A 27859-nucleotide genomic window follows, 5' to 3' on the forward strand; every position below is an offset into this window, starting at 1 on the left:
AATGCGCCTGCGCCGAGGTGGGCGTAGTCATTTTACGGCCAGTGGCGCACGCCCGGCGATAACCAAAGCGTTTCCTGGAGACAGGATCGGCCTGTTCGCTGCGGCCTTGCTCCACGGTGAAGACGTGGGTGGGGACCGTGTTTTTCTTGTCCTATATGAGCATATGGCGGATAGGTGAGGGCTCAGTGGTAAGGGGAGAGAAGGGTTGTGGTAAAATTACACTGATAACTTAAAAAATATATTTACTAATATAGGACTAGTCTCTTTTTTAACATTGTAGCTTCTGGTTAATTGACAGGACATATATTATTTTACCCTGAGACCTTCAGGAAAGGACAACATAGTAGGACACTCGTACGGCTGAGGGGATCTTCCTTTTGAGACATTTGGCTGCTGTTCCATATAATTACTGTGTTCCTGTTATATTATTTGCGGGGAAGAAATGGGGAATTTTTGCACTTTTCTACAGGTGTTGGGGGGAGATGTGGGAGGAACTCTATAGGGCCCTCTCACCTCAAGGAGGTCACACCGGATGGGGTTTGTACATGTTATGGGGGAGGAGCTAAGAGGTGGGGGGGTGAGTTTATTGGCTTCTTATCAGTAGGGGATTATATTTTTTCTGGTTTATTTTTTTCCTTTGCATCTGATGTCTCTGTGTTCTTCTGGCTTCGTCCGGAGGAGGGGTCTGGAGGACAGGGTTCCTGAGACATAAGGGCCGCAGGCTAGGACGGCCCTTTCTTGTATGACAAGCACCGTAGTCACAACCGTAATCATAAGCAAAAAGTGGCACAAAAAAAACACCCAAAGATCTGAATAAAAAGGTTGGACGCTAAAGAAATCGATTATCACATGATAAATTAAAACCAGATTAAAAATAATAAATAAATAAATAAAAGTGAAAAGGCTAAAAACAACTAACACACATCGTGAAGATAGTATAGCTGTCCTACATTGACATACCCAACGGGCCATCTTTAGTAGACATTTGGTATTTTCTCCCGGGCCAAATATAATTATACTGGGGCCTGAGCTTGACACCCTGCCCTAGAAGAAGCCTTATTTGCCCCTTGGAATATATTGTCGTTATTTCAGGCTCCCAGTGATTCCCACTGATCTTAAAGGGAGCATGCTCCTTTCTTCCCTACAGAAAATTTGGACAACTCTGTACATGGCGTGGGGAGGGAACCCGAGAATCACTAAATATTTACCCATTACTGGTAACTTGCAGTTTACACCGGGGTCGGACAATAACGTTTTTCGGCGGTTCATCTTTCATGATCTCAAATTGTTAGCCTATGTTCTGCAGGACAACAGGGCAGTGCGGACCTGAGCCGATCTTCAGGCCACTTGTGTGTTAACTGTAGGTGACTTTTTATCTTATAAACAATTGCAGCATTATGTGGATTCTTTGGCATCTTCAGATTTTATGTATGTGGTATGGAAACTGCATAGTTGTATGCAGTGGTATCAGTTGTGTAAGAAATATATACTCTCTCTCTATATATATATTTTATTTTTTTCTTTTCTGCTCTTTTTCTTGTTTTCACTTTTTTCGACTACCCTCAAGACTATAAGAGTCCAAGTCCTCTGGGGGGTAATTTGGATATAGATTTCAGTTGTCGAGGGCAGTTTGCTGGGGGGGAGGATTTTATGTTATGTTTTCGGGTTTGTATTGTGTTGTGTTTTGTACTTTGAATTTCAGTAAAAATCGTTAAACCAAGGATGGGCAAACTTTTTGACTTGTGGGCCAAAATGGGTTCTTAAATTGAGGGGCCAGACCAAGAGCCACTTCCCGGGCATCACTTCAGCTTCTGGCCAGTGGCCCGACATGCGCATGTTTCTCGCAGAGCTGTGGCCAGCCATGGGGGAGTTCCAGGTGCACTGGGTGCGTTTCTTCTGCTTCGTGCCCTTGGGGGTCCACTGTCTGCATTACTATGGCCGCTCAGAGTGCTTGGCCATGGCCCGCCTGGACAGCTCCGTCAAGATCTTCAACCTGGCTGCCAAATTCGGCGGGCCAGATTAAAAAACTGAACAGGCGGATGTGGCCCGCCCATGTCTGCGTTAAACCATAAAAATTATAACTATTTGAGGCTTATGTGAATGGGATTAGATGGTTTGCGGGGCCGAGCTTGTGGGACGGGAACAGGGACAAATTTTTCCCCATGTCATTCTTTAATGCAGATCTCCCATAAGAATTTATCAAAAAGTATACAAGCTGAATATCCAAAAAAATCACCAACAAATATTCAGAATAAAGCTGCTAATAGTGGAAGGAAACAGGCTGAAAGGCACGTAACTAACATGGAGAAAAAGACCTCAGTGTTTCAAGGAAACAACCAAGAAACTATATGTTCAGTTATAAACTGCCATACAAAACACATCCCAGGTCAAATAACTCCATGGAAAAGATTCATAAAGATACAGTTTAAAATACACAAGTTAAACAGCAAAAAACTGTAAAAACTTGCACTTATCTTCCATTCATCTCCCACAAGCAGTGGAAATAAATATCCGTTGCTCCAATACGGAACCAGACATTCTTTTCAAAGAATGAACTCAGTATTCCCAGGGGAATATCTTTAGAAAGAGAGCAACTGCTTCAAAAAATCTTCCGCGGGATCTCCCATAAGAGCCATAGAAAACACATGTTGCTTCTGAACAACAATGCCAAATAAAGGGCTACAAAGAACAATCAGCGGACATGGAGAGACACACACAAGAAGACCTAGGTTACAATTGTGAATTATATCAAAATTGTATTGAAATAATATTCAGAACTGGTGTTTAGGGGGAAGCAAGCATGGGAATGTCTCTTGGTCCCCATGCCACATGGGGCTCCAAGCCTGCCTCGAGATGAAGGCGGGCATAACCTCGACAGTCTTTGCCCTCTCTTCAGCTTCTGCCCTAGACTTCTGCATGTCTTAACACCAGCTCTGAAAATATTAAAGGTCAAATTTAGAGGGGGTTAAGGTGTTAAGCTAAACACATACTTTTCCCAGGGACCTTAAATAGAATCTTTTTTTTTTCCAGCCTTTCTCCCATTGATGTTTCTCCTTAAGCTTCTACCTCTTGAGTTTCATATCACTGCAAGGATATTAAGCATTGTAGATGAACCTTTAAACTTGCATCCATCCCCCACAAGCCAGCATTTCACTGCTTTTTTAATCTAACCCTGCTCCCTCTCCCCTCACTCCTTTGAGGAACAGGACCCCATCTCACTTCCATTTCCAGTCCTCTCCTAACAGAAGTCCAGCCTTTCCCCCATAGTACAACATCTTGTGTTCCCTTACATGATGGTCCAGTTTTGTCCCTTTTACCTCCCTTATCCATTGCCGGTGTGGGCAGAAAAGTGGAAATGAGTAGGCAAGCCAGCAGTTAAACAACATGGAAGCAAGGGTGTCATCACATGCACACCTTGAATGCTACCATGCTCCTGGCCACACCATAAGAAGTCTGCATGTTGATAACTTTCGCTTTGGAGAGTGATAAAGAATATATTCTTTTATATTTCCGCCATATTAATGACCAGTTTGTAGGCTCTAATGTCTGTATTTTTCCTGATATTTCTCAGAAATCTCAGAGGCGAAGGAAATAATTCTTGGCTTTAAGACCAAGAATCCTAGCCTTGGGAGGTGTATTTTTGTTGAAATTCCCAGCAAAATGTTATATTACATATCGACACTACAGGTTTTTAGCATGTACATGTGCTGAGCCCCATATTTCCTTATTGTTTATTTGCCATCTACTCTGCTTATTCCTTCTGTTCTGCTGGCCATTAATTGAGAGGGGGAATCTAATTCTTGCCTGGCTGCTGCTCCCTCCCTGACAAAAAAAAAAAGGTCTTGGCACTCTAGGAAACTAAAGGTTAGCCCTTATGGAGTAAAGGACTGGCTAAAAGCCAAATCTTCTTATACAAAAAATTAGAAGTCTTGGCAGTCAAAAGAAAAATCTTGAGAAAGCTGCATGGCAAATCTAATTTTTTTTTTAAGATGATGATGGGACCAATAGGATCCGGCTTGTATCTATTTGGCCCATTTACTGTTCATAAGCTGCATTTCAGAAGCCTGCTAACATAATTTTCTTCCAGTCCTAATGCTTTGACTCTTCTTGAACCCTTGAGACTTGTTCCCAGTTAAATCCAAGTTGCTCACTTCTTGCTTCAATGCCTGGCACTGTACTACCACTCCCTCTGTCATGGCCCTCACATTCTCATATATTTTATTATGGCTTTTATGATTTCTGCAGCTCAGATTCTTATCAATTCACTATTATCGTGCTGTCTTCTCTTTTGCTGTGCCTTATATCTGGATCTCGCTTCCTCTAGTTTTCAAGTCCCTTCTCTCTATCTACCTGCTCCTTCAAATTTGTCTCAACTATTTGTTTGCAGAACATCTCGCTATTAGTAAAAACCAAAGTCTGTAAAAATAACTTATTGTTAATAAAAATATTATGAGCAATGGGGCATGTGTTGCTGGTGTCATTATCTTAAACTCTGCAAGGTGGCACTGTTGGAATTAGAAGATTATGAACCCAGTTTTACTACTACTACTATTAATTAGTTTTAGAGTGCTACCAGACATATGTAGCGCCGTACAGAGTTACAAAGGAGACAGTCCCTGCTCGAATGAGCTTACAATCTAAACAATCAAGACAAATAGGATGCCAGGGTAGGAGTTACAGTTAGAGAAGATGGTTAAACTGCTGGCTAGGGTGATGAGCAGAAAGGATGTGGAGAAAAAGATGTACAGGAAACCTGAAACTTCAATGCCTATCTGTGTCCTGTGAAAGCAGTAGTTTTAAAAAGCTGCTCTTGGTGAAAAAAAGTTACTGTATATACTCTAATATAAACTGGGATTTTGGGGCCAAAAAATTGGCCCAAAAATGGGGGGTCCCGGTTTATATTCAAGCCAATGCCCCTTCCAGAATTATTGCAGGCTGCCATCACCAGGCTCTGCACCCTGCCCCTCTCCTCATCTGCTGATCCCCGGTGGAGGTGCAGCGGGCAGGAGCAAACTTTCCAAGTTCCTGCCCCGCTGCTAACCGGCTGCCGCTGAGCAGCACAAACAGGAATGTGATTCGGCGTTGCTGCTTGGTGCTGAGCGGCTTCCTACTTACCAGCTGCCGTGAGATTGAGTTTCTTCAGCCTCTGAGCAGCATGAGCAGGAATGCGATTTGGCGCTGCTGCTCAGTGCTGAGCAGCTTCCTACTCGTGCTGCTCAGTGGCCGAAGAAACTCGATCTCACCGCAGCTGGTTAGCAGCGGGGCAGGAACTCGGAATGTTCACTCCTGCCCACTGCACCTCCACTGGGGATTGGCAGATGAGGTATGAGGATAGGTCATGGAGGGTGGCAGGGGGTTCATAGTCAAAAGCGCGCAGCGACAGGTGCACCGAGACAACTTAACTTTTTCCATGTTTTTTAGGGAAAAAGTGAAGTTTTCAGTATAATGTGGGGGGTTACAACCCCCCAGACCCCCCACAACGCCGGCAAGATCTGTATTCAGTAAAGTGGGGTGTTTCCCCCCACATCCCCCGTCGGAGCTCCTTAAAACACTGTTTTTCTTCGGCACGTGCTTCCGCCTTGCGCTCAGTTTTCTCAGCGCGCCTTTGTCGGCACGCGCTTTTGACCTGTCACCATGGCAGGGTGCAGAGTCTGATGGAGGAAGGAAGGAAGGGTGCTGGGTGCAGAGCCTGACAAGGGAGGGAGGGAAGAAAGGGTGCTGGGTGCAGAGCCTGACAAGGGAGGGAGGGAAGAAAGGGTGCTGGGTGCAGAGCCTGACAGAGGAGGGAAGAAAGGGTGCTGGGTGCAGAGCCTGACAGGGGAGGGAGGGAAGGAAGGGTGCCCTATACTTCATTTTAATTCCTCTCAATCATATTGTCTCCTGCATATTTAAAACAAACAATGGGTCCATTTACCAAGCTGTGGTAAGCACTGGCGTGTGCTTACTACAGCTTAAAAAGGGTTATTGTGGGATATGCTGAGGCATCCCATGGTAAATTTGGCAATTTGCATGTGCACAATGCATGCTAAAAAATATATTTTATTTTCTAGGAAGGTGACGTGTTTGGGAGAGTGGGAGTGACAGAACAAATCATTTAACACATGGAGCATTGCCATGCACTAACTGAGTAGTGTGAGGTTAGCGTGATGGGTGGCATGGTAAGGGCTCACAGTAATATTTTTAATGGCCGCACATTAATCGTGCAATTAGCACATGGCCATTAATTCCAGAAATAGGAAAATCAGCCTATTTCTGGCCATGGCACACATGGCCTTAGCATGCAGATTTATGAAAGTGCAATTTAATGAACTGTTACTGTTTTTGTTGGGTTTACTGCCTAGACCAGCAAGTTGGTTATGTTGTTGCATAAGCATATGGTAGTTTTCAGTTTGAATCCCAATGCTTTTTTTTAGTTCAATAATTTTTATTGACATTTAAATAGATCATACATAAATGAATACAACTGTATAAGATAACATGAGTCAAATGTATGAGAAAAGAAAAAGCAGATTGGAGCTGCTGCACCATACTATGAATTATATCATGGGTTAGTGGTGGTTTTTGTGGTATGTAGCTATGGAATATTTTTCCAGGCCAAACTACTGCACTAATAACCTTAGAAATAGGATACTAAAATGGGACATTAAACTACCCAGGAAGTAAGACATTTACAAGTAACCTCATAGTGATTCATTAATATGTAATTTGCATAAATCTTCACAGTAGTGGACTATGGGCTAGAGATTCACTAATCTACCCGATCGCATCCGATCCGTGGCAGGCTGACCAATTCACGACGGGTCCATATTCAAATGGGGGTGATCAGAGGAATGCCCCCCACCGAAGACACGGATCGCTTAAGAGCAATCCTGATGCTTGTGCAGACCATCTTCTTTGCCTGTAGATGGTCTGCACATGCTCTCCTCTGGAACTTTTTAAAAACTTTTACACTTTACTAATGTACTATCCCCAACAGCAAACTAGCAAACTCATATGCTGGGAACCTTTCTGAGCCAGAGCCGAACTCCACAAAAGGGCTACGGCGGCGTTCCGACCCGATCTCACCCGCACTTCCAGGTGAAGGGGAAGAGAGAGAGACGGCAGCGGGTCTCCTCTCTCCCGCCAGTGTGCGAGTGCTGCCGACTTGTTGCAGAAGGGATGCAGGAGAACCGAGGGGGGCTGCGGAGGAGAAGTTCACAGCTTGTGCCCAGCGCGACGTCAGACTAATGGTTTGGGAGCAGAAACCAAAAAGGAAGTTCATGCCGCCCTGACTCTCCTGCTCTCTGCCGCCCTTCCGCAGCAGTGCAGCCCCGCTTTAAACCCGCGGGTTAAAACCATGGGCTCGCACTGTGAGGAAGGGCAGCAGAGAGCAGGAGAGTCGGGGCGGCAGAGAGCAGGAAATGTGCCTCAGCTGTCTGGTTGCTTTTTCAGGAGACCCATGCGCAGGAGAGTCGGCAGGGACATGTGCAACTAGTCCTCAGCAGTCATTTCTTTTGTGATTGGCTAGCCCAGTCGGTGTTCCTTAATTTTTTTTGTGAATCGCTGTCTTCCTACTTTTGGATGCCCTTCCCCTCATTTGCATGCGCAAATCGAATCAGGAGGAAAGATAGTGAATTGGGGTCCGGGTTGCTAAGTGGCTGGGACTTGATCGGTGGGCTTAGTATGTATGAAGCCAATTTTTGCCAAGTGACTTTGCATTTCAGAATATCAGCCTCTTAGAACAAGGGTGGATAATCTGCATTAAATTTTATGCAGCCCACAAGAGCTTGAGAAGTATACATAAAAAATGTGAATAACCAGAGTTTTGGCGTTTTAAAAAATGACATATTTTACAAATATTTTCAGAATCGCCATTCTAGCAATTTGTTTCCATCATTGTAAAATTTTTACTTACACCCCCTTTACAAAATTGTAGTGGTTTTTAGTGTCGGCCGTGGCGGTAACAGCTCCGACGCTCATAGGAATTCTATGAGTGGCTGAAGTGTTACCGCCGCGGCTGGTGCTAAAAACTGTTCTACAGTTTTGTAAAAAGGGTTGGGGGGGTTATTTATTAATCAGAGAAAATCTATGGAGTTTTGTGCATTTCCATTTTCAACATTACGTAATATTGTGTGGGCTGCTAGGGATATTACTGATGTTCATGTGGGATAGAGTACCTATGTTTTTCAGTGCTTTACCCCCCTCCTCCCCTTTTACAAAGCTGCATTAGTGGCTGCTGCATGGCAAAAGCCCGAAGCCTTTAAATCCCTATGGGTTTCAGGGCAGTTACCACAGCGTCCTGCGTTATCGGGCTTTGTAAAAGAGAGGGTTAATTTGTACAGCATTGTAGCATCTTTCCCCAGATAAGCAATAAAATTTGATATAATATATTTACAGCAAATGTACTGTCTCTGGATTTCCTGTTTCTTTGCCATGTGTTTGGGTGTCTTTTCTTTTCCTTTCATTCTTCCACCCAAAAAATAAATAAATCTTTAACTATATGCTCAACTTTGTGACCATATGGTACATAATTAATAGGAAAGTTATACTTCCAAGCATTGTATAGTACTTCAACAACTATCGCCTAATGTATGCTTTTTTCAGGCATCAGCTAATCTGCTCTATAGTTTTGCGGTTTATGCAGTGCTGTCGGACTGCTGATTAACTGACCTGTCAAGAAGTCGATGGATCTGGAAATATCTTTGGTATGTGTAGGGTCCAGAATTTTGCAAACCTGAACTCTTACTACTGTACTTTTAGGTGGATTTCCTGTAGTCAAACAGGATTTGTAGACCACATATTCTTGTTATGTTTTTCTCATGTCTGATTTACAGAGAGTATTCGCCCATTGCATCTATGAGAAAACATTTGATAAATTTAGCTTCATATTTATTCATTGCAATTTTATCTACCACCTTTTTGAAGAAATTCACCCCAGACAGTATACAGCAAGCCTTCCTGTAGACTGCAAATTGAAGTGAAGGTTTAAGATGTTTAAAAAAGAGATGGTAATTAGCAAATATCAAAGCTTTCTAATTTTAGATCACAATAAACAATTGGATTGATTTAGATTGTGTCTGAAGCTCATAGAAAATAACTGGCAATTTTTAAAATATTGCTACTTATGGGGCTCTTTTACTGAAATGCGGTAAAATCTTGGCTTAATGTGTTATAATATGGGACTTTCCCATGTGCTAAGTCCAGATTTAAAATGGCACTATTTTTTTAAGGTATATTTCTATTTTATTTTTTGCAGGTTGTATGCTAATGTTCCCATTAGTGCATGGTACCTGCAGAAAGTTAACACAGGAGCACTTCTGTTATGTCCCTTCCGGATTCCATATGCTAGGTGTTCAATCTCAACCTCCAATCCGGGAGTTACAGAAACCCAACATTTTTCCAAGCACATGCTCTACCCCTTAGCCTGAGAGCTAGCAAATATATCCTGTTACAATTTCTGCAAGCAATCCGTTCAGAAGTCTTTTGCAGTTGCTCTGCATCTATTTCTGATTTTTTCGCGTAAAGTTTGTTTTCTTGGTGGCTTCAGTGCCTTGAGACCACGGTCCCCTGTTGGAGGAAAAGACGTGGTGCTGGACTACTGCTTCACAGAGACACTTTGGTGTATCTATGGAGCCAGCCTGCAGTGTGCCACCATTGCTAAACTCGGGGTCCCTTCCCCCGGGAGTTTGCTTGCCTGCTGACCTTATCATGGGTTTCAAGCACAGACTGTATACATCTGGAGTGAAAGCCACCCGGGTTTCAAAGCGCAGGCTGCCTTTCCCAGCTACGACCGCGTGGCAAGGATCCATGGGGGCAGAGGTTGTAGTCTGTGGCCAGCTGACAGTCCAAAGATCTTCCACTCTGTTCATTTGGAGAAGTTTCTGAGGCAAAAAAAACCAACACATTTTCTTCCATTCAGTTGCTCCATTCATTGCAGCTCTGCTGTTTGGCCTCGCGATGATGCCCTGTACGTTCGCCAAGGTGATGGCAGTTGTGGTGGCTTTCCGCCAGCAGGGGGTCCAAGTCCATCCTTCCTTGTACAACTGGTTGATTCGGGTTCCATCTCAGAAGTACGAAAGTGCGATGGAGATGGTAGTGTTTCTGTTGCAAGCGTTGGCAAGTTTAGGAAGAGCCGTTTGACGTCCTCCCAGTCCCTGGAGTATCTGGGCTTTCTCTTTGTCTCCAGATAGGGTCATATATTTCTTTTTGAGACAGAAACTTTAACAACAGATCAAAATTATCCTGGACCGTCTGGCTCCCTTGGCCTGGCATTATCTGCAGGCTCTGGGCTCTCTGGCAGCCTTCTTGGTAGTGGTCCACTGGGCCAGAGCACCCATGCACTTTTTACAGGAGTCCCTCCTCAGTGGTCTCCGCAGCGTTTTCCCCTTCAGATACCGCTCTCCTGGACAGTGCCAGCTAGCAGCAGCTTGAGCTGGTGGCTTCAGGGGGAGGCTCTCTGCCACAGCTGGCTTCTTCAGATTTCCAAGTGGATGATTCTTATGATGGATACCAGCCTGTTGGGTTGAGGGCTCACTGCGGGGACCGCTCCATTAAGGGGCAGTGGACTCCTTGTCCGAAACGTTGGTTGATTAATTGTTTGGAGCTTTGGGCAATTTGGCTGGCGCTACTCGCTCTCCAGCCCCTTCTGAAAGGAACAGTGGTGTGAGTTTCTCCGATGACGCCACAGCGGTGGTGTACGTACATCATCAAGGGGGCACGAGATGCTCTCTCTTGGGCCAGGAGGTTTGCATGTGGTTCTGTTGGGTGGAAGCTTATCTTCTGTTTTCCTCGAAGGCCCATGTGGCTGGAGTCAACAATGTTCAGGCAAACTTCCTTGGCCGACAGATCCTGGACCCAGGAGCATGGTCCCTCTCACATGAGGTGTTCCATCTGATTGTACAGCGCTGGGGTCAACCCCAGATGGCCTTGTTGGCTTCAGCAGAGAACTCAAAGGTCAGGCACTTTTTCAGGCAACAAACAGCGAGGAAGCTACGGGCCCGATGCCTTGGTTCGGATCTGGCTGGCTCACAATCTCAAGTATGATGGTCCCTCCGTGACTTCTGGTCGGTTGGGTTCTCTGCCAGATAGCAACACATCCCGGCCTGGTAATTCTGGTAGCTTCAGACTGGCGTCATCACCCATGGTATGCGGATCTCGTCTGTCTTCCATGAGGCAAGAAACTCCGGCTCCTTCTTCCTCAATATCTTCTCAGTCAGGGGCCAATGCCCATGGAGAACCCACAACGCTTTGGTCTTACAGCATGGCTCTTGAGCACTCGGGTTTGATGAAGCAAGGTTTTTTGGATGTACTTATCTTGACTTTTTTTGCGCTCAATGAAACCCTCTACTATTTCGTCTTATGCCAAAGCCTGGAAGGCTTTCTAACAGTGGTGTGCTAAGAATCACGTGGAGCCTGATAAGGCTCCCTTTTTGGTACTCCTGATTTTTCTTCAGGTGGGCCTTGAAACGGATTTAACAGTGGCCTCCCTTAAAGTTCCGGTTGCAGGCTTTTCATGTTTTAGAGCATGTAGAGGCACTAGTTTGCTTACTGCTCATCCAGCTGTGTCCAAGTTTCTGGGAGGGGTACTTCATTTGCGACCTCCCTTGTATCTTCTTTTTCCTTCATGGAATCTTAGCATCGTCCTGCAAGGCCTTGGAGAGGCCCCATTCAAACTACTGAAGGATGTTTCTCTTCTGGATCTGACAGTCTAAGACTGTCTGGTCGCTATTATCTTGGCATGGCGTTTTTCGGTGCTTCAGGCTCTTTCGTGCAGGGCGTCCCCTAATTTTAAGGTGTTCCAGTTCCTTCCAACTCTTATGTAAACTTCTAAAAACTTTTTTATTCGCTGAACATTTTGAAAAATAACTCTCTTGTATTTCAGTTTACTTTATTTTTAAAATTTATTGTTAACTGCGTCGAGCTTCCTTTGGTTGAAGACCCGGTTTATAAGGTTAAGTTTTAGTTTAGTTTAGTTTATCCGTATTCCGCACGCGGGAGTTTTCTCTGTACTGTACCTTCCTTTCTTCCGAAGGTGGATTCTGCCTTCCATGTCAACCAGGAAGTTTGTTTGTCTGCTTTTCTTTCCGCAGGCTTGGAGCAAAAGGATCGGATCTTGCACAAGTTGGCTGTCAGAAGGGTCTTGCTCCACTGTATGGAGAGGACTAATGATTTCCGGCTATCTGATTGCCTATTTGTCCTGATTGCTGAGCCTCGTTGTGGTCGGCTGGTGGCCAAGGCTTCGATCGCTTGATGTATTCGAATAGCCATTTCCTTGACTTACACTGCCTGTGGCAAGCAGCCACTGATTTCGCTTAACATCCACTCCCTGGAAGAGTGGCTGATTTGTGGGCGGAGTCTTGTATGATTCATCCTGATGAACTTTGCAGGGCAGCTACATGGTCCTCTCTTCATACCGTTGCCCGGTTTTACTAAGTGGATGTGGTGGCTTGTTCTGATGCTGCTTTTTGGGACCTCGGTGTTGAGGGCAGGCTCTTCTATCCCTACCTAGATGTTACCATTGCTTTGGTACATCACCTAGATTATGGAATCCAGAAAGGATGTAACAGAATGGAAGATTAGGTTAATACCTTCGATAAACTTCTGTTAATCCCTGTAGGATTCCATATGCCCCGCCTTCTCTGTGTACACTTAATTGTTTGGAATAGTCTGCTTCTTTCTGCCTTGATGATTCTTCTTACAGGCTTGAACGCTTTCCAGCCAGTTGACAGATCCTGTGGGGAGTTTTCTGTGAGTATGAGCATTACCGAAGGTCTCCCTTAGGGTGCTCATTGCACACAACAGGTTAGTTGTACATTGTTCCTCAATGTTTTTTTCTGAGTTGCCTTTGTGATTGTTTATTACTTGTTCATGTTTTGCAGAGCAGTTCATTTCAAGAATTGTTTATGTTGCTGTGGATCTTCACCCGTAACTCCTTGTCATGGATTGGTTCAGGTATGTGGCTTGGCTTTGGGACTTAACTGGATATGTTTGATTGCTCTCAGGCTAAGGGGGTGGAGCATGCACTCAGAAAAGTGTTGGATTTCTGCAACTTCCGGATTGTGGGTTGGAATTGAACACCTAGCATATGGAATCCTACAGGGACTAATAGAAGATTATTGAATAAATAAATCTAATCTTCCATCAGCTAAATGCTTCTGCATTAATTTTGCGTTAACCATTAGGGCATGCTAATCATAACACACCAGCTGGTTAATGCTTCCACATCATGCTCTGTCCATGCCACACCCTCTCAAAAACAATTTCTTAAAAATTAAATAATACTCTGATTACCGGGTGAAAACAAAAAAATACCACAAAATACTTTAATGCACTAAGCACGCATTAACTGGCAAATTCTTTATAGTTCACCTAGTTAAGTGTCTACATCAACTCATCTAGACAATGTAGGCGCCTAACTTTCCCCCTCTTTTACAAAATTGCGCAAGGTTTTTAGTGTTGGATGTCACTCTGAATGCTCTGCCCTGCTCCAATGGTCATGGAGTTTCTCTGAGCGTCGGATCAGCGCAGAGCATTCAGTGTGCTGGCTGGCGCTAAAAACTTCTTGCACGGTTTTATAAAAGGGGGGGGGGGGGTAGCTTATAAATTTGCTTAATTGGTGCCAATAATTGGCACTTAATACCTCATAATTGGCTTTAATTGGACTTAATTGAAAGTTAGGTGCCTAATTTGAAAAACACGATTCTATAAAAAGTAGCGCCTAGTCCAAAGTGCCTACCTAATAATGGAACATAAGAATTGCCACTGCTAGGTCAGATCAGTGGTCCATCATGCCCAGCAGTCCGCTCCCACAGTGGCCCTTAGGTCAAAGACCAGTGCCCTGATTGAGTCAAGCCTTACCTGTGTACGTTCCGGTTCAGCAGGAACTTGTCTTGAATCCCTGGAGGGTGTTTTCCCCTATAACAGCCTCCAGAAGAGCGTTCCAGTTTTCTACCACTCTCTGGGTGAAGAAGAACTTCCTTACATTTGCATGGAATCTATCCCCTTTTAACTTTAGAGAGTGCCCTCTCATTTTCTCTACCTTTGAGAGGTTGAACAACCTGTCTTTATCTACTAAGTCTATTCCCTTCATGATCTTAAATGTTTCGATCATGTCCCCTCCAGTGTTCCCGCTAAGGTGCGCTGGCCTGCGCGCGCGCACAAAATATTACATCGCAGCGCAAAGTTTCTCTTCAGAGCGCACACACGCGTCGCAAAGGTAAGGGGAGGTAAGGTAAGGGGACGCATTGGGGGGATTGCACTTCCCCACAATTGCCATGCTTCGGTTCCTCTTCTTCCTTCCTTCCTCCCCCCCCCCCCGCGGGACCCTGCGGCACCATCAACTCTTACTCCCTCTAATGTCGGCCCTGCAGCTCCAGACTTCCTCGCACCTTCTCCCCTCCCCCTTTGGATCGCTATTATTTTAAATGTTATAGCCGCGGAGCTGTATCCATCAGTGGAGATGTCTAACCTCGGCCTGCCCCGGAACTCTTACTGCAACAGTGACTTCCTGTTCCTGCCTAGACGGGCGGCTGCTGCAGTAAGAGTTCCGGGGCAGGCCGAGGTTAGACATCTCCACTGATGGATACAGCTCCGCGGCTATAACATTTAAAATAATAGCGATCCAAAGGGGGAGGGGAGAAGGTGCGAGGAAGTCTGGAGCTGCAGGGCCGACATTAGAGGGAGTAAGAGTTGATGGTGCCGCAGGGTCCCGCGGGGGGGGGGGGGGAGGAAGGAAGGAAGAAGAGGAACCGAAGCATGGCAATTGTGGGGAAGTGCAGAGCTGCAGGGAAGAGTGTTGCGGTACCCAGCTGGAGGGAGAAGGAAGATGAGGGAGGGAATTAAAGGAGATGCCAGGGCTTGGAGCATAGGAGGAAGGTATGCCAGTCTAAGGGAAAAGGAAGGGGGAGATGTGAGAGCATGGAGGGGGAACGAAAGATGGAAGAAAAGGAAAGGAGAGAGATGCCAGAGAATCAGGGAAGGGGAGATACCAGACTATGAGGAGAGGTGTGGGAGAGGGAAGGCGAGGAGAGAGATGCCAGACCAATGGGGTGAAAGGAGAGATGGAAGGGGGAGGCATACAGTTTCTGGAAGGGGCATAGAAGGAGAGAAGATGCCATATAGGGGAAGAGAGACGGCAGACAGTGAATGGAAGGAAGAGAGTTACAAGAAGATGAGGAAAGGAGAAACCACAGAAGACAAAGGTAGAAAAAAATTTCTATTTATTTATTGCTTTAGGAGACATGTGTCACTGTTTCTGTGAAGCATTGTATGCAGAGTCCAGCTTCTTGCTGGTTCAATTTAACCTTTGTCTATGTATTTTTATTTTATCCCCCCTTTTACAAAACTGTGAAGCGTTTTTAGCACCAGCCTTGGTGGTAGCAGCTCTGATGCTCAGAATTTTATGAGCATCAGAGCTGTTACCTCCGTAGCTAAAATCCACACTACAGTTTTGTAAAAGAGGGAGGGGTTAGTTTGTGATTACATATTCCTTACTAGGCGAAGGTGTTTTCTGTGTTCTGTGTGTTCGAAAGACATGGTTTTCTGTTAGGATTGACAGTGTAGGATTGATCTGTGCTGGTCTGGCTTGTTTAGTTTTACAATGGGTGTATTGATGTACTGCTCACTGCAATATGTAAGATGCTGCCTTTTCCTAGGTACTCATGTGTGACGTGTGGTTTGTTACTAAAAATCATGTTTTTCTTACAGATGGGGGGGGGTGCCAAAAAATGATGGGCCCCGGATGTTACATATGCTAGGTACGCCACTGTATGTAAAGATACCAGAAAGCTGGCGTAGCAAAAACTTCTAAGTTTTGAGTATTTAACCCTCCCACAATCTCACGGGCACTCGTTTCAAGTTTATTGAGATTTTGATTTAAACGCAATATCAAATATTTTCAATGCGTATAACAAAAATAAATTTGGGGAAATAAATAAAACCATTTGAACCAGTGTTCCCGCTAAGCTGCGCTGGCGTGCGCTGGCGCACAAAATATTACATCGCAGCGCACACGTTTCTCGTCACAGCGCACGATCGGAAGAGGCGTACGGCAGATGGCAGGGCGGCGAGAGGAGAATCGGGCGAGTTGGCTCATAACTTGCTGGCGCCCGATATTTTTGGCTCACGGTGAAAAAAGTTTGCTCACAACACCCGCCCGCTTAGAGGGAACACTGGTCCCCTCTCAATCTCCTCTTTTCAAGGGAGAAGAGGCCCAGTTTCTCTAATCTCTCACTGTATGGAAACTCCTCCAGCCCCTTAACCATTTTAGTCGCTCTTCTCTGGACCCTTTTCGAGTAGTACAATGTCTTTCTTCATGTACAGCAACCAGTGCTGGACGCAGTATTCCAGGTAGGGGCGTACCATGGCCCGGTACAGCGGCATGATAACCTTCTCTGATCTGTTTGTGATCCCCTTCTTAATCATTCCTAGCATTCTGTTTGTCCTTTTCACCGCCACCACCGTGCATTGCACAGATGGCTTCATTGACTTGTCTACCAGTATTTCCAAGACTCTTTCCTGGGGGGGGGGGGAGGGGGTCTCTGAGCACTGCACTGAACATCCTGTATTTGTGTATAAGATTTTTGTTACCGGCATGCATCACCTTGCACTTATCCATGTTAAACCTCATTTGCCATGTCACGGCCATTTCTCGAGCATGTTTATGTCACGTTGCAGGTCTTTGCAATACTTCTGTGTCTTCACTACTCTGAATAATTTTGTATCATCTGCAAATTTAATCACCTCGCTCGTTGTACCAATTTCCAGGTCATTTATAAATATGTTGAAGAGCATGGGCCCTGCGACACTCCACTAGTAATGCTTTTCCAGTCTGAGTATTGTCCATTTACCCCCACTCTGTTTCCTATTCGCTAGCCAGTTTTTAATCCACATGAGAATTTCACCCTCGATTTCATGGCTTGCAATTTTTCGAAGCAGTCGTTCATGCGGACCTTGTTGAACGCCTTTTGAAAATCCAGATATACAATGTCGACCGGGTCACCCTTGTCTATCTGCCTGTTTACTCCCTCAAAGAAGTGCAGTAAGTTCGTCAAGCAAGATCTTCCTTTGCTAAAGCCGTGCTGGCTGGTCCTCATCAGATTGTGTCTGTCAAGGTGATCAGTGATGCGATCCTTTACCATCTTTCCCGGGACCGAGGTCAGACTCACAGGTCTGTAGTTTCCCGGATCTCCCCTCAAACCTTTTTTGAAGATCAGCATAACATTCGCCACTTTCAAGTCTTCCAGAATCCTTCCTGATTTGATCGACAGATTAGCTATTGAAGCAGTTCATCTCTAACCCCTTTCAGTTCCTTGATTACCCTCAGATGGATGCCGTCCGGTCCCGGGGATTTATCATTTTTAGCCTATCAGTCTGCCTGCATACCTCTTCTAGACTGACTGTCAACACTGTCAGTTTCCCATCTTCATTTCCTGCGTATAGCCTGTCAGCTTCCGGTATATTGTATATATCCTCTTCGGTAAATACAGTTGCAAAAAAATGTGTTTAGTTTGTCGGTGATGGCTTTGTCCTCCCTTTATTCCATGTTCATCCAATGGCCCCACCGCGTCCTTCGCGGGTCGTTTCCCCTTAATATATCGAAAGAACGGCTTGAAGTTTTTTGCCTCCTTGGCTATTTTTTCCTTGTAGTTAAGGGCGGATCGTAGGTGTGATTTCGAGTTAAGCGCTCGTATTTAGGCAAAGAAAATACTGGCATAAATTGGGTGTGTCTAAAGTAGGGATAACTAAAGCCACTTAGGCAGTGCTAAGCATGATTCTATACAGTGCACCTAACATTTACATAATTATGCTTAGCACCATACTAGTCAGCACTGATTTTTTTTAGGTGGGCTATATAGAATCGGGCCCTAAGAGTTTACTGCCCTTTAGTAAAAGGTCCCTTATATTCTTAAGAACTTTTTAAATAAATGTATTTCACATCAAGAACAAATCACTTTTTTCATATAAGCTGTTTTATGTTGATAAAGGCTTCTAAAATTGGTTATGTGTGGGCTGATTGAAAGGTAACAAGACTGCTTCTGTTTTTCTTTCCAAAAAGTAGATGTGGCAATGCTGTGCTGGTTCTTCATACATACATCAATGCTTCTGAACCTGCAGTTGGGTCACATTGAAAGAAAGAACTTCATATAATTTTTTATGGTAGATGAAGAAGACATGTCTGTGAGAGTACGCTAGAGGCATGTGATTGAATTTTGTGTTAAACTTGGAACGAGTAATAATGAAACTCTTGAAATATTATGGCAAGCATACGAGGGTGGAACATTTAGCTGTGTTGCAGTATTTCGGTGGTGGAAGCACTTCAAAGAGGGTAAGGCATGAGTGACTGACAAAGCACATTCTGGGAAGCCATCCACTGCGGTTACAGATGTCAACATTGCAAAGTGATAGAAAGCTAACTTTACGCAAACTTTCAGCTTCACTTGACATCTCATTTGAACAGGTTCAACATTTTGTGACAAAGGAACTGAAAATGCATTGCGTGTGCACCAGATGGGTACCCAGAAATCTCACAGAAGAGCAGATGCAATGAGGAGATGAAGTGTGCAAGAACACTGTTTGAATGTTAGAAAGGATTCACAATTTCCTGACATCAAATGTGATGAATTGTGGCTTCATCATTATGACCCAGGTGAAGTCATGCTTCTGCTGTTCTTTGATGTACACAGTATGATCCTACAGCACTGGGTTACCCATGGACAGATAATGGTGGCTACTGTGCAAATGTCCTGAAAATCCATTTGCATGGAGCCATGAAGAAGAAAATACCACATTTTCTGAAGAAACTGTGTTTTTTGCTCCAAGACAGTGCCTGGCTGTATATTGCTGCTTTTGCATTGGCAGCACTGACTAAAATTAATGAGACAGCACTTGTTTAGCCCGGACTTAAGAGCCCTGTGATTTCTGGGCATTCCCAACCCTGAAAAAACAACTGCACAGAAGTTCTCTTCAGATGATGAAATGAAAAACACCACAGCTGCAGCACTAAAAGTGATGTTGCAAAAACAGTCTACTGCACGTCTTTGAATCACTTTTGAAACGCTGCAAAAAAATTAATTGACTGTGAGGGATGCTACTTAGAAAAAAGGAAAAATGGTCAGATCCTGTGGAGTCATGTGATTTTGAACTTAAAAAACCCCAAAACAGTCTCATTACTTTTCAATCAGCTCCCGTATATTAGTAACTCAGTTTCAGCAACATTTTTTTTAATAGAAAACAACTTGAAAGCAATGCAAGAGTAGAAATAGTTTTTGCCATACAGTACAAAGATTACCTGTGTAATTTCTTTTTAAATTTAATACATACTATATACCAGGGGTGGGCAAATCCAGTCCTCGGAATCGAGTCAGATTTTAGGATTTCCCCAATGAATATGCATGAGATCTATTTGCATGCACTGCTTTCAATGCATATTCATTGGGGAAAACCCGACTGGATTTTGGCACTTGAGGACTGGAGTTGCCCACCCCTGCTATATACCATCTAGAGCTGGAAATGTTCATCCTCTTCTGTAATGCTGAGAGATTTAGATATCCTTGCATTGCTTTCAAGTAAACAGTTCTACTTCTGAATGCCTAGATCTATGAAAAAAGGAAAACCATTAAATAACAGCCACATTATATCATATATCTAGTTATTAATGCAGTGGTTCCCAACCCTGTCCTGGAGGAACACCAGGCCAATTGGGTTTTCAGGCTAGCCCTAATGAATATGCATGAAGCAAATTTGCATGCCTATCACTTCCATCATATGCAAATCTCTCTCATGCATATTCATTAGGGCTAGCCTGAAAACCCGATTGGCCTGGTGTTCCTCCAGGACAGGGTTGGGAATCACTGTATTAATGTACCTTTTAACTGTGTTGGCTAGTTTTCAACATGCCATTCAAGATCCAAAATGGTATACTGGTACCTGCTTTTATTCTGAAATATGTCTATGATCTGGATTTAAGTGATTCAGAGTACGGCTAAATATACAATTCACTAGTCTAGAATAAAGTGTATGAAAGGCAGCCCCATTAACATCATAGACTAGGTTTAAGAATTGGGGAGCATATACGAAAAGACCTTTAAATCTTTAGAAAAACTGTGTGTGGGGGTGGGGGGGGGGTCAGAGTTGTTAAAGTAGTGTGGGTTACTCTGTGAGCCCACTTAGATATGTATAATAAGTAAACAAAAATGTTGCAGGTGATAATTTTTTTTATTAGACCCAAAAGGGGTCATAAAATCTGCTTTTGGGATCATGACCTAGGTAGGGATCACACAATTTTATTTGGCAGCAATCATGGGATCACAGGCACAAAAAGATTGGGAAGCAATGGACAAGGCATTTAGTAGCTTTTGAGGGATATGCTTCCTACTAGTGCTGCCTGATTCAGGGAAAATGTTTCGATTTGATTTGGCCTATTGAATTCATTTTTTTAAATTCAATTTACTTTTCCTACCCAATCGGGTGTTGTTGTTTTTTAACAGCCTGGCGGGTGGGTAGCCTCTTTACCTACCCACCTCTTATTGCCCTCTCCAACCCCATGCCAGTGCTGTGGTGTAAACAAAACAAGATTTTTCCTCTCTCTGTTAAGTCCTAGCTCAAGCTCGCTGTCTAACACTGACTCTGGAAGGCTACACATTTCAAATCTGACATATTGTAATCACAAAACAGTAAATAAAATTATTTTTTCTACCTTTTGTTGTCTGGTCATTTTCTTATTCAAATCATTTTGGCCCCAGACTCTAGTTTCTGTTTGTCTTCTGTTAACTTTCTCACCAGGTCACCAGCCCATTTGATGTTTTCTTCTTTCTCCATGCTCACCATTCATCTTCCCTTCTACTGCCATATCCCACATCTCTCTCTCTCTCCCTGCCATGTGCCCTGGGTCAAACCTCTCTATTCCCCTCCATGGCCTGATCCTCTCCTCTATTATCTTGTGAAATATTTTTCTCTCTTTCCCCATGAACTATCTCTCTCTTCCCTCCGCCCTATGTCCAACATTTCTCCCTCCCCTCCACCATATGCAGGATTTCTCCCACTCACCCCTTTCTACCTCTTTGTTGCAACTCTCCCTTCATTTCCTCCACCACATGTCCAACAATTCTTCATTTCTCCTTTCTCCCCCATGTGCATCAGCTTTCCATCCATCCATCCCTCCCTCCCTCCTATCTCCCTGTGCAGCAGCTTTCCATCCCCCTGTGTAGTACTTCCCGATCAACTCCCCCCCACCAAACTCACACACATTGTGAGACATCAACTTTCAGGCCTCGTAAGGCAGCAGCAGTGGTGGCAGAGGCCAGCAGGCAGAGGCAGCACGGTGAACAGGCTTCTTGTGGCCTGCCTGCCCGCCAGGGCTTCCCTCTGCCATGTCATCAGTGATGCAGCAAAGGGGCAGGCCAGAAGCACTGCCTGTTCACTGCCTATCTCTGCCCGCTGGCCTCCGCCACCGCAGCTGCTGCTGTAGGAGATCCGGATGTGTCAGGAGACTCAGGACTCACTAAATTGGTGAGAGTGAATTTTTTTTTAAGTAAATCGGGCAGCACTACTTCCTATAATCACTTCAAAGCAAAATGAACATCCCGAGTATAGAAATAAAATGTATGTTGCATTGCAGTGCAGATGTTTGCAAAGCTGTAAGGAATTGTAAATGAAAAGAACTGGAGGTTATGGGCCTGATTCTATATATGGTGCCTAAAAAATTGATGCCGTTCATAATGGTGCTTAGTGCTATTCTATAAAATGCATGCACCATATATAGAATCATGCTTAGCAGCCATACAAGGTATAACATTTAGGCACACCCATTTAGGCCAAGGAAAAGCAGGCCTAAATATCTGTGCCTAAGTTGTGTATGGATCAGGCCTATTCTTTAACAGTGCACCTAACTTTTAGGAATGCCTACGATCCACCCATGCGCCTCCCCTGGCCATGTCCCCTTTTGAGATTTGCGCACTAGAACTGACATGCACCTACCAAGTTGTCGGTATAACTTCTAATTAGTGCCAATTAATATCAATTGAAATGTTAATTGCCAATTATCTTCACCAAAAATAGCTGTAATTTTTCAGCTATTATAACAACCCTTGTAAGATCCTCAACGGCACCACTCAGGGCTTAGTATCTCTCATTGCCCTGAGCTTTGTGTCTAATCGTCATTGGATCTGATTTTTGAACTTTACTCTTCTTAATCTTATTTAAGAGCTTGACTTTTTCTTTAACTTAATGCATTCATTTAATTTTTAAATAAGCAAATACTTAGCTTAAACCAAGTGGTCTCTAGCTAGGGATTCTGATGCCGACATGTTTTCGCATAAACAGCTTTCTCAAGGCTTGACCCCTAACAGATAAACCGCCAGCAACTGCGACCACTGAATCCTGCCCTGCTCACACAATGTCTGCCTTCCGTGCGCCCGCACCATTGCATTGCAGACCGCAGACGCCTAGCACCTGCCCTCTGCTGCTGCCGGGCGACTCCAACTACATGGAGCTTGCACAGTGATACGGACAGCAGCTCCGGCTCCTACACGCCCAGCCTCAAGTCGCCCAATGGTGTGCGGGTGCTGCCGCTGGTGCCAGCCTGTGCCTTGGACTCCGCCACGGCTGCCTTCTGCCTCCCCAGCTCGTCATCCTCTATCACTTGCCCGCAGTTAAGGAATGGGGGTTGGCGGGTCAGGACTGCTGACACTGCGCTGCTTCCCTGTTCGGCGGTTCCTCCCTGCTCGGCAGTTCTTCTACTGCACATGCGGAGGCATGAAGTTTCAAGTGCGCATGCGTGGCTAGGGTTTTATTATTATAGATATACTATGTGGAATGCTCTAAATCTCATCCCCTTTTCAGACATATAATTTTGCTAGATAACTATTGTTCAGAAAACAGGGAGCCAAGGTGGATAATGAATTATCTTTCTCCGGTTTAAGATAGCTGGATCAACTGGAGCCCTTGTAATAATAATAATAATAATAACTTTATTCTTATATACCGCCAACAATCTTGCGACTTCTAGGCGGTTTACAATGAAGAGAAACTGCACAGACATCGAATTACAGAGTGTAACAGTGAATATCTGATAGTAGCAACAATAAAAATAATAACAACAGTTTATATACTGCAGGACCGTGAAGTTCCATGCGGTTTACAATGAATTAGAAAAATTCCATAAATTGAAAGGAACATTCATAGTTAGAGATTAGAGGTTAACAGTTTACAAGATCTAATTTGGGGAGGGATTAGAACAGCTCCTAACAGTTCACACTAAGAGAACAACAGCTACAGCCACATTATACATCATTCTTTATATCTTGTACCACAAACAGTTACAGTATAAAGCAAAATTAGAAGAACCTCAACCACACATAGAACACACCAAACTGCTTTTCCTATTCATTATATATGTCCTTTTTGTTGGTTGAATTATAGAGTGGTATATTAAACCTTAATAAATGATAAAGAACTGTATATTTTTTTAAATGTAGGTTTTTCTTAAAACAAATGGAAGCCTTAACCTCCAAAGTCGTTTTGCTGTAAGGAATTGGTTTGCTCCCAGCCTTGTTCTAAAAGGAGACATGTTCGCATTTGTTGAAGATTTTCATCCGTAGACAAGAGTAACAGCATATTCACTTTAGTTATTGATACCTACCTACTTTCATTCTAATCCCAAGAGTCCTCTCTGAGCAGCTCTATTAACTAAACTATATGATTACAGAGGTTAATTATGATGACCTCTAGGGAACAGAACCCAGCTTCTAATAATTACAAGATTCACATCGATGTTTAATGATACAATTGTTCCATTGATTATAAGGTGCATCAGTCTGCTTTCCTATTCTGTGTAGCTCCAGCTAGAAATGATACAAAGCAATTTAATTTTTTTTAAATTACGATGCACTTTGTTTTGGGATAAGCTTTTATCTGAACGAATCGGGTTTGTTTGTTTTTTTCTTCAAATATACCTGAACCTTCAATAAAAGTAAAACATTGAAGCAAATCACAAAAGCATTAATATTTTTTAAAAACCCTCTCTACAGGTATACCTATATTACGTTTTAAAGAAACATATGTAGATGCTACTTTTGTCGTTTTCCTAGCTTTACATTCAAAAGACAGACCAGTCTGCTATACTAACTAATCCAAGAACTTGCAGCCTAAAAGGCAGAGGAAAAATAAATGCCCGGCCGTGCTTGAGTAAATAGACGTTTTCAAATTTGTTTATTCATTAAGGGTCGAGCGAGCAAATTTGGTTTCCCTTTCGTAAGCTTAAAATTGCAATGCCCTCTTTATTTTATCTGATCTGGCCTCCAGGTCTTACTTAACCTGGCTGAAAGGAAGGACGATTACCTGCTAATATCCTGCATAAAGGGTATCCAGCTCCCTCTGCACAGTAGGCTCATCACTCCTCGTACAGAAAAGTGCAGGCTGTATGCAGATTTCAGGAACTCCCAGTCATAACAAATAAATCAGCAGCAGCGCCTGCGTGCATGCCTAGCGCAGACTCGTGACCTACAAAAATAAGAATTTCCAAAGAACAGATTTATCACCCAATTGGAGGGCCATTTCAGTTGTCGCCCTGCGCGTGCCACCGCCTGAAAGTTCTAAAACAACGCAGGCTTAATGCGTTCTGTAACAGTGTTTACGTTCTGTAGGTTATGACGTCACCATGACTACTACAGTGTACAAAAATGGTTCCTAGTACTTTGGAAACGGAACGCAAAGTGTTGGTTAACTTTCCATTTGGATTTTTGACAACATGCAGGACAGGCTGCTGAAAATTAATTGACGAAATCTCCCCCTTTAAAAAAATGGAGGCAGAGAAAGAATCTGGAAGAAGATTGGTGTGTAGACGTTTTGTGTCTCTGTTTCTAGCTCTACGTTTGGGGGAGGAAAATAAATATATGGATGAGCACGTTACAGCTTTTAGGCGAGAGCTAGGGTACTGAGCCGCTGGAGCAAGAATTGTAACTAATGAGAGCGAGGAGGTGGGAGGACGACAGTAATATTTGCAAGACTCGCGAATGAGACAGTGCAGAATATACAGTATTTTACATGGCTGACTTCATCTTGTTTATTGTTTGAACAATCTGCGAGTGAATGTCGGTTGCAGGGAGCGGATTTGTCGCTCTTCGTGTGTTATGTAGAAAGGCTCGGGGGGAGAGGGGGGGGTTCTGGACGGGGGGTTGCAGATTGCCTGGGTGAATGTTGTGTGTTCATTTGCTTGTGAGTGTGAACGTGCAGCTTCCCCAGTATCCGCTCCAGCTCCCGCTGCTCTAGTAACAACTTCGAGCTTCGCTCTGGGGGAAGATGCAGCGGCGAATGGCCTTTGCTTTCGCTCTCGCTCACACGAGCAGGCCTACTCCAGCTACATTTTCCAGGCTGAAAGAAAAACCCTACCTTTTCAGTGTAAAGCTTCCCCGCTTCGAACGGAAACCATGACAGAAACCCAAGTTGCCCAGTATAACATAGGTGCAGGAGGTGAAATGGTGACTTCCAGTGTGTGATCCAAAAGTTCATATTCAAACCCAAATAATATGGCAGTGTTTCATTTAAATAGGGTGCAAACAGCGTTTGCTTACGTTGAAAACCAACGCTTGGTCTCAAACAGCACCCAATTTGTTAAGCTTTGTAAACCGGGCATTAAATATTCTCGTAGAAGTCATATGTGTGTGTGTGTGTGTGTGTGTGGGGGGGGGGGGGGGGGGATCTGTATTGATTTGGCTTCACATATTGTAGCTGCTGCTATAAAAACGTGCTGCTTTCCAGTCGGCGTGCACCTGTCGTGTTAGCGTGTGTGGCGCAAACCCGTACTGGCGAAACGAGCTCCCTCGTTGCTGGACCTTCAGTTTGTTCCACTGGTTTTGCTTGTCTATAGCTCAGTTTCTGCTCACCTCTTCTACCCCACTCGCAAATACACCTTGTCTTCGAAAACAAAAAAAGCCCAATCATTTCCCCTTCTCTTTTCTAGCGCTGTATTGGCAGACGAAGATACGACGAGAACGAAGACCTCTCGGACGTTGAGGAGATTGTCAGCATCCGGAGCTTTAATCTGGACGAGAAGCTCAGCAGCGGCGCGTATAATGGAAATTTCGTGCACTCGATGGAAGGGAAAGGTAACCTCGATGTTCTTGTTGGCTTTTGCCCGCCCCTTGATTTGCGGGTTGTGTGGTGTGTTTTTTTTTTTTTTTTTTTTTAGGGAGCCGGTGTGGACACGTGTAAAAGTTGTGGGAGTTTCATATTTCCCGCCTGCCGCGCATTCCAGGGGGATCTGGTGACGAAAGCCGGGCGCTCGGCGTTCCACGCAGAGGTCGGGGCCTACCCCTGGCAGCCACTGACCGAGCCGGGCGCTAAGGCTTCTTCGACCCACAAAGCACGATTAGCAGTTTTCATTGTTGATTAGTGGGGGGTTAAAGGAAGGGGCCAGGCCGCTGGTCACCTCGGCCCCAGAAGTTCATGGGAGGCAGCTCTGCATGGAGCAAACTCCCTTGATTCCCAAATACATTGACCACGGCTTTGCGAGGCTAGCGACTCAGCGGTGACAGCTAGTGCAACTAGATAAGGAGGAGGTGCGGCTAGTGAAGGGGTGGAGGGCCTTTGGGGGCGCCCGCTCAGATTGATTTCCCACGCGTGATGGATGGTGTGTCCCTGAAAAATAAGATTTTTTTTTTTATTATCACGGGGAATAGCATTTATCGGGTACATTTTGCCCAGGATAATTGGACTATAGATTTGATCTATGAGCTGATTATCCCTTTTTAATTCTATCAAATGTCCAGCAAATATTTTTCCTTAAATTATCTGAATAAATATTATATATAAAAAAATAAAGTGCTTTTAGAGCACAGTATCCTTTGTCTCCTGCAATACGAGTTGCTGAGAGAACAAATATGGGACTATCATATGCACTTTTCATTCCCCGTGTTAATATAATTGGTTATACCCCTTTTTAATGACATTTTTACTCGATATATTTTATTCTTCAAAACTAATTAAGCCCAGTCTTTTAGGTTTTATTTCCAGCTATTTCTAATTCAACTGGTTAATCACATCCATGATCAGTATGAACCAGAGACCTTTCCTAACTGTAGAAGCTTGATCATTACAAGCAAATTATTATTTAATTATACCTCTTAAAGGTTGTTCCTTAATTTAAAATTCATGTAGACTTATCCTTTCTGGGGATCTGATTCAAAGATTCCCCTATAAGCTCAAAAAAAGACGAATTCCTTTGTAAGTGCAGGCAGTCCCCAGGTTAAGAATAAGTTACATTTGTAAAGCTGTTCTTAAGTGAGGGAGAAGTGTGAGTCTATGCCACTGGAAATACTGCTTAGTCCGGCGTCTGTAGCTTGTGGACTGCCTGTACTGTGATGCCCACAGAGAATGGTTATTCTTTTGAAAGCGACTTGTTTACCACCCTGTTGAAAGATGTAATACATGATTTATTTTAATTGGCAAAGCAGCAGTTTCCATACTTATATATTTGTTTCTCTGTTGATGTAGCATGTTTGATCTCTGATAGAGACACTCAGCTGTATTGTAGAACACTAGTCCTGATGCCAAGGATGTTTTTGTTGTAACCAATTTGTCCAGCCTTGACATTTCAGACAGTTCATGGAATTAAGGCTTACTGTATGACCCACTGTGGGAGAGAGCTTTTACTCAATGTTGATCTAAAACAAAATATATTCGAAATCAGTTTGCCTGTGGACTGTACGCATGCCCCTTACCTTCCTTATGTATCTTATTTGTAGTGTTCTTAATTATGGAATTAGTTTGTAGCTAAGTTTTATTGTTTTTATGCTTGTTTTTATTAGCTTCAGTTTTATACTTACAAATTTTGTAATTGAATTGTAATTTTTAGGCCTTCCTGTTGTGTCTGAATTCTAATTCC

The 27859-nt window shown here is 43.9% G+C and overlaps 2 protein-coding genes across 8 annotated transcripts in view; one reads left to right on the forward strand and one right to left on the reverse strand.

The window, feature by feature from the left end:
* ORAI1 (ORAI calcium release-activated calcium modulator 1) overlaps window positions 1–24446 on the reverse strand; it is a 58096-nt gene extending 33650 nt beyond the window's left edge. Inside the window, exon 1 of the mRNA XM_033955549.1 lies at window positions 24316–24446. The gene's annotated coding sequence lies outside the window, so the exon portion shown is untranslated. The remainder of the gene's footprint in view (window positions 1–24315) is intronic.
* The window catches only part of KDM2B (lysine demethylase 2B), a 336356-nt gene continuing 308617 nt past the window's right edge, over window positions 121–27859 (forward strand). For 5 of the 7 annotated variants that reach the window (XM_033955538.1, XM_033955540.1, XM_033955542.1 and 2 more), the window contains exons 1-2: window positions 24613–24809; window positions 25937–26081. In XM_033955538.1, the coding sequence (XP_033811429.1) occupies window positions 24777–24809; window positions 25937–26081 (178 nt within the window). In that variant the 5' untranslated portion in view covers window positions 24613–24776. Of the gene's footprint in view, window positions 189–8583; window positions 8685–24612; window positions 24810–25936; window positions 26082–27859 lie in introns of those variants that run through there. The other 2 variants (XM_033955541.1, XM_033955539.1) reach the window with 2 other exon arrangements.

This window comes from Geotrypetes seraphini, chromosome 8 (genome assembly GCF_902459505.1).
Source record: "Geotrypetes seraphini chromosome 8, aGeoSer1.1, whole genome shotgun sequence".
In the NCBI taxonomy this organism is placed as follows: domain Eukaryota; kingdom Metazoa; phylum Chordata; class Amphibia; order Gymnophiona; family Dermophiidae; genus Geotrypetes; species Geotrypetes seraphini.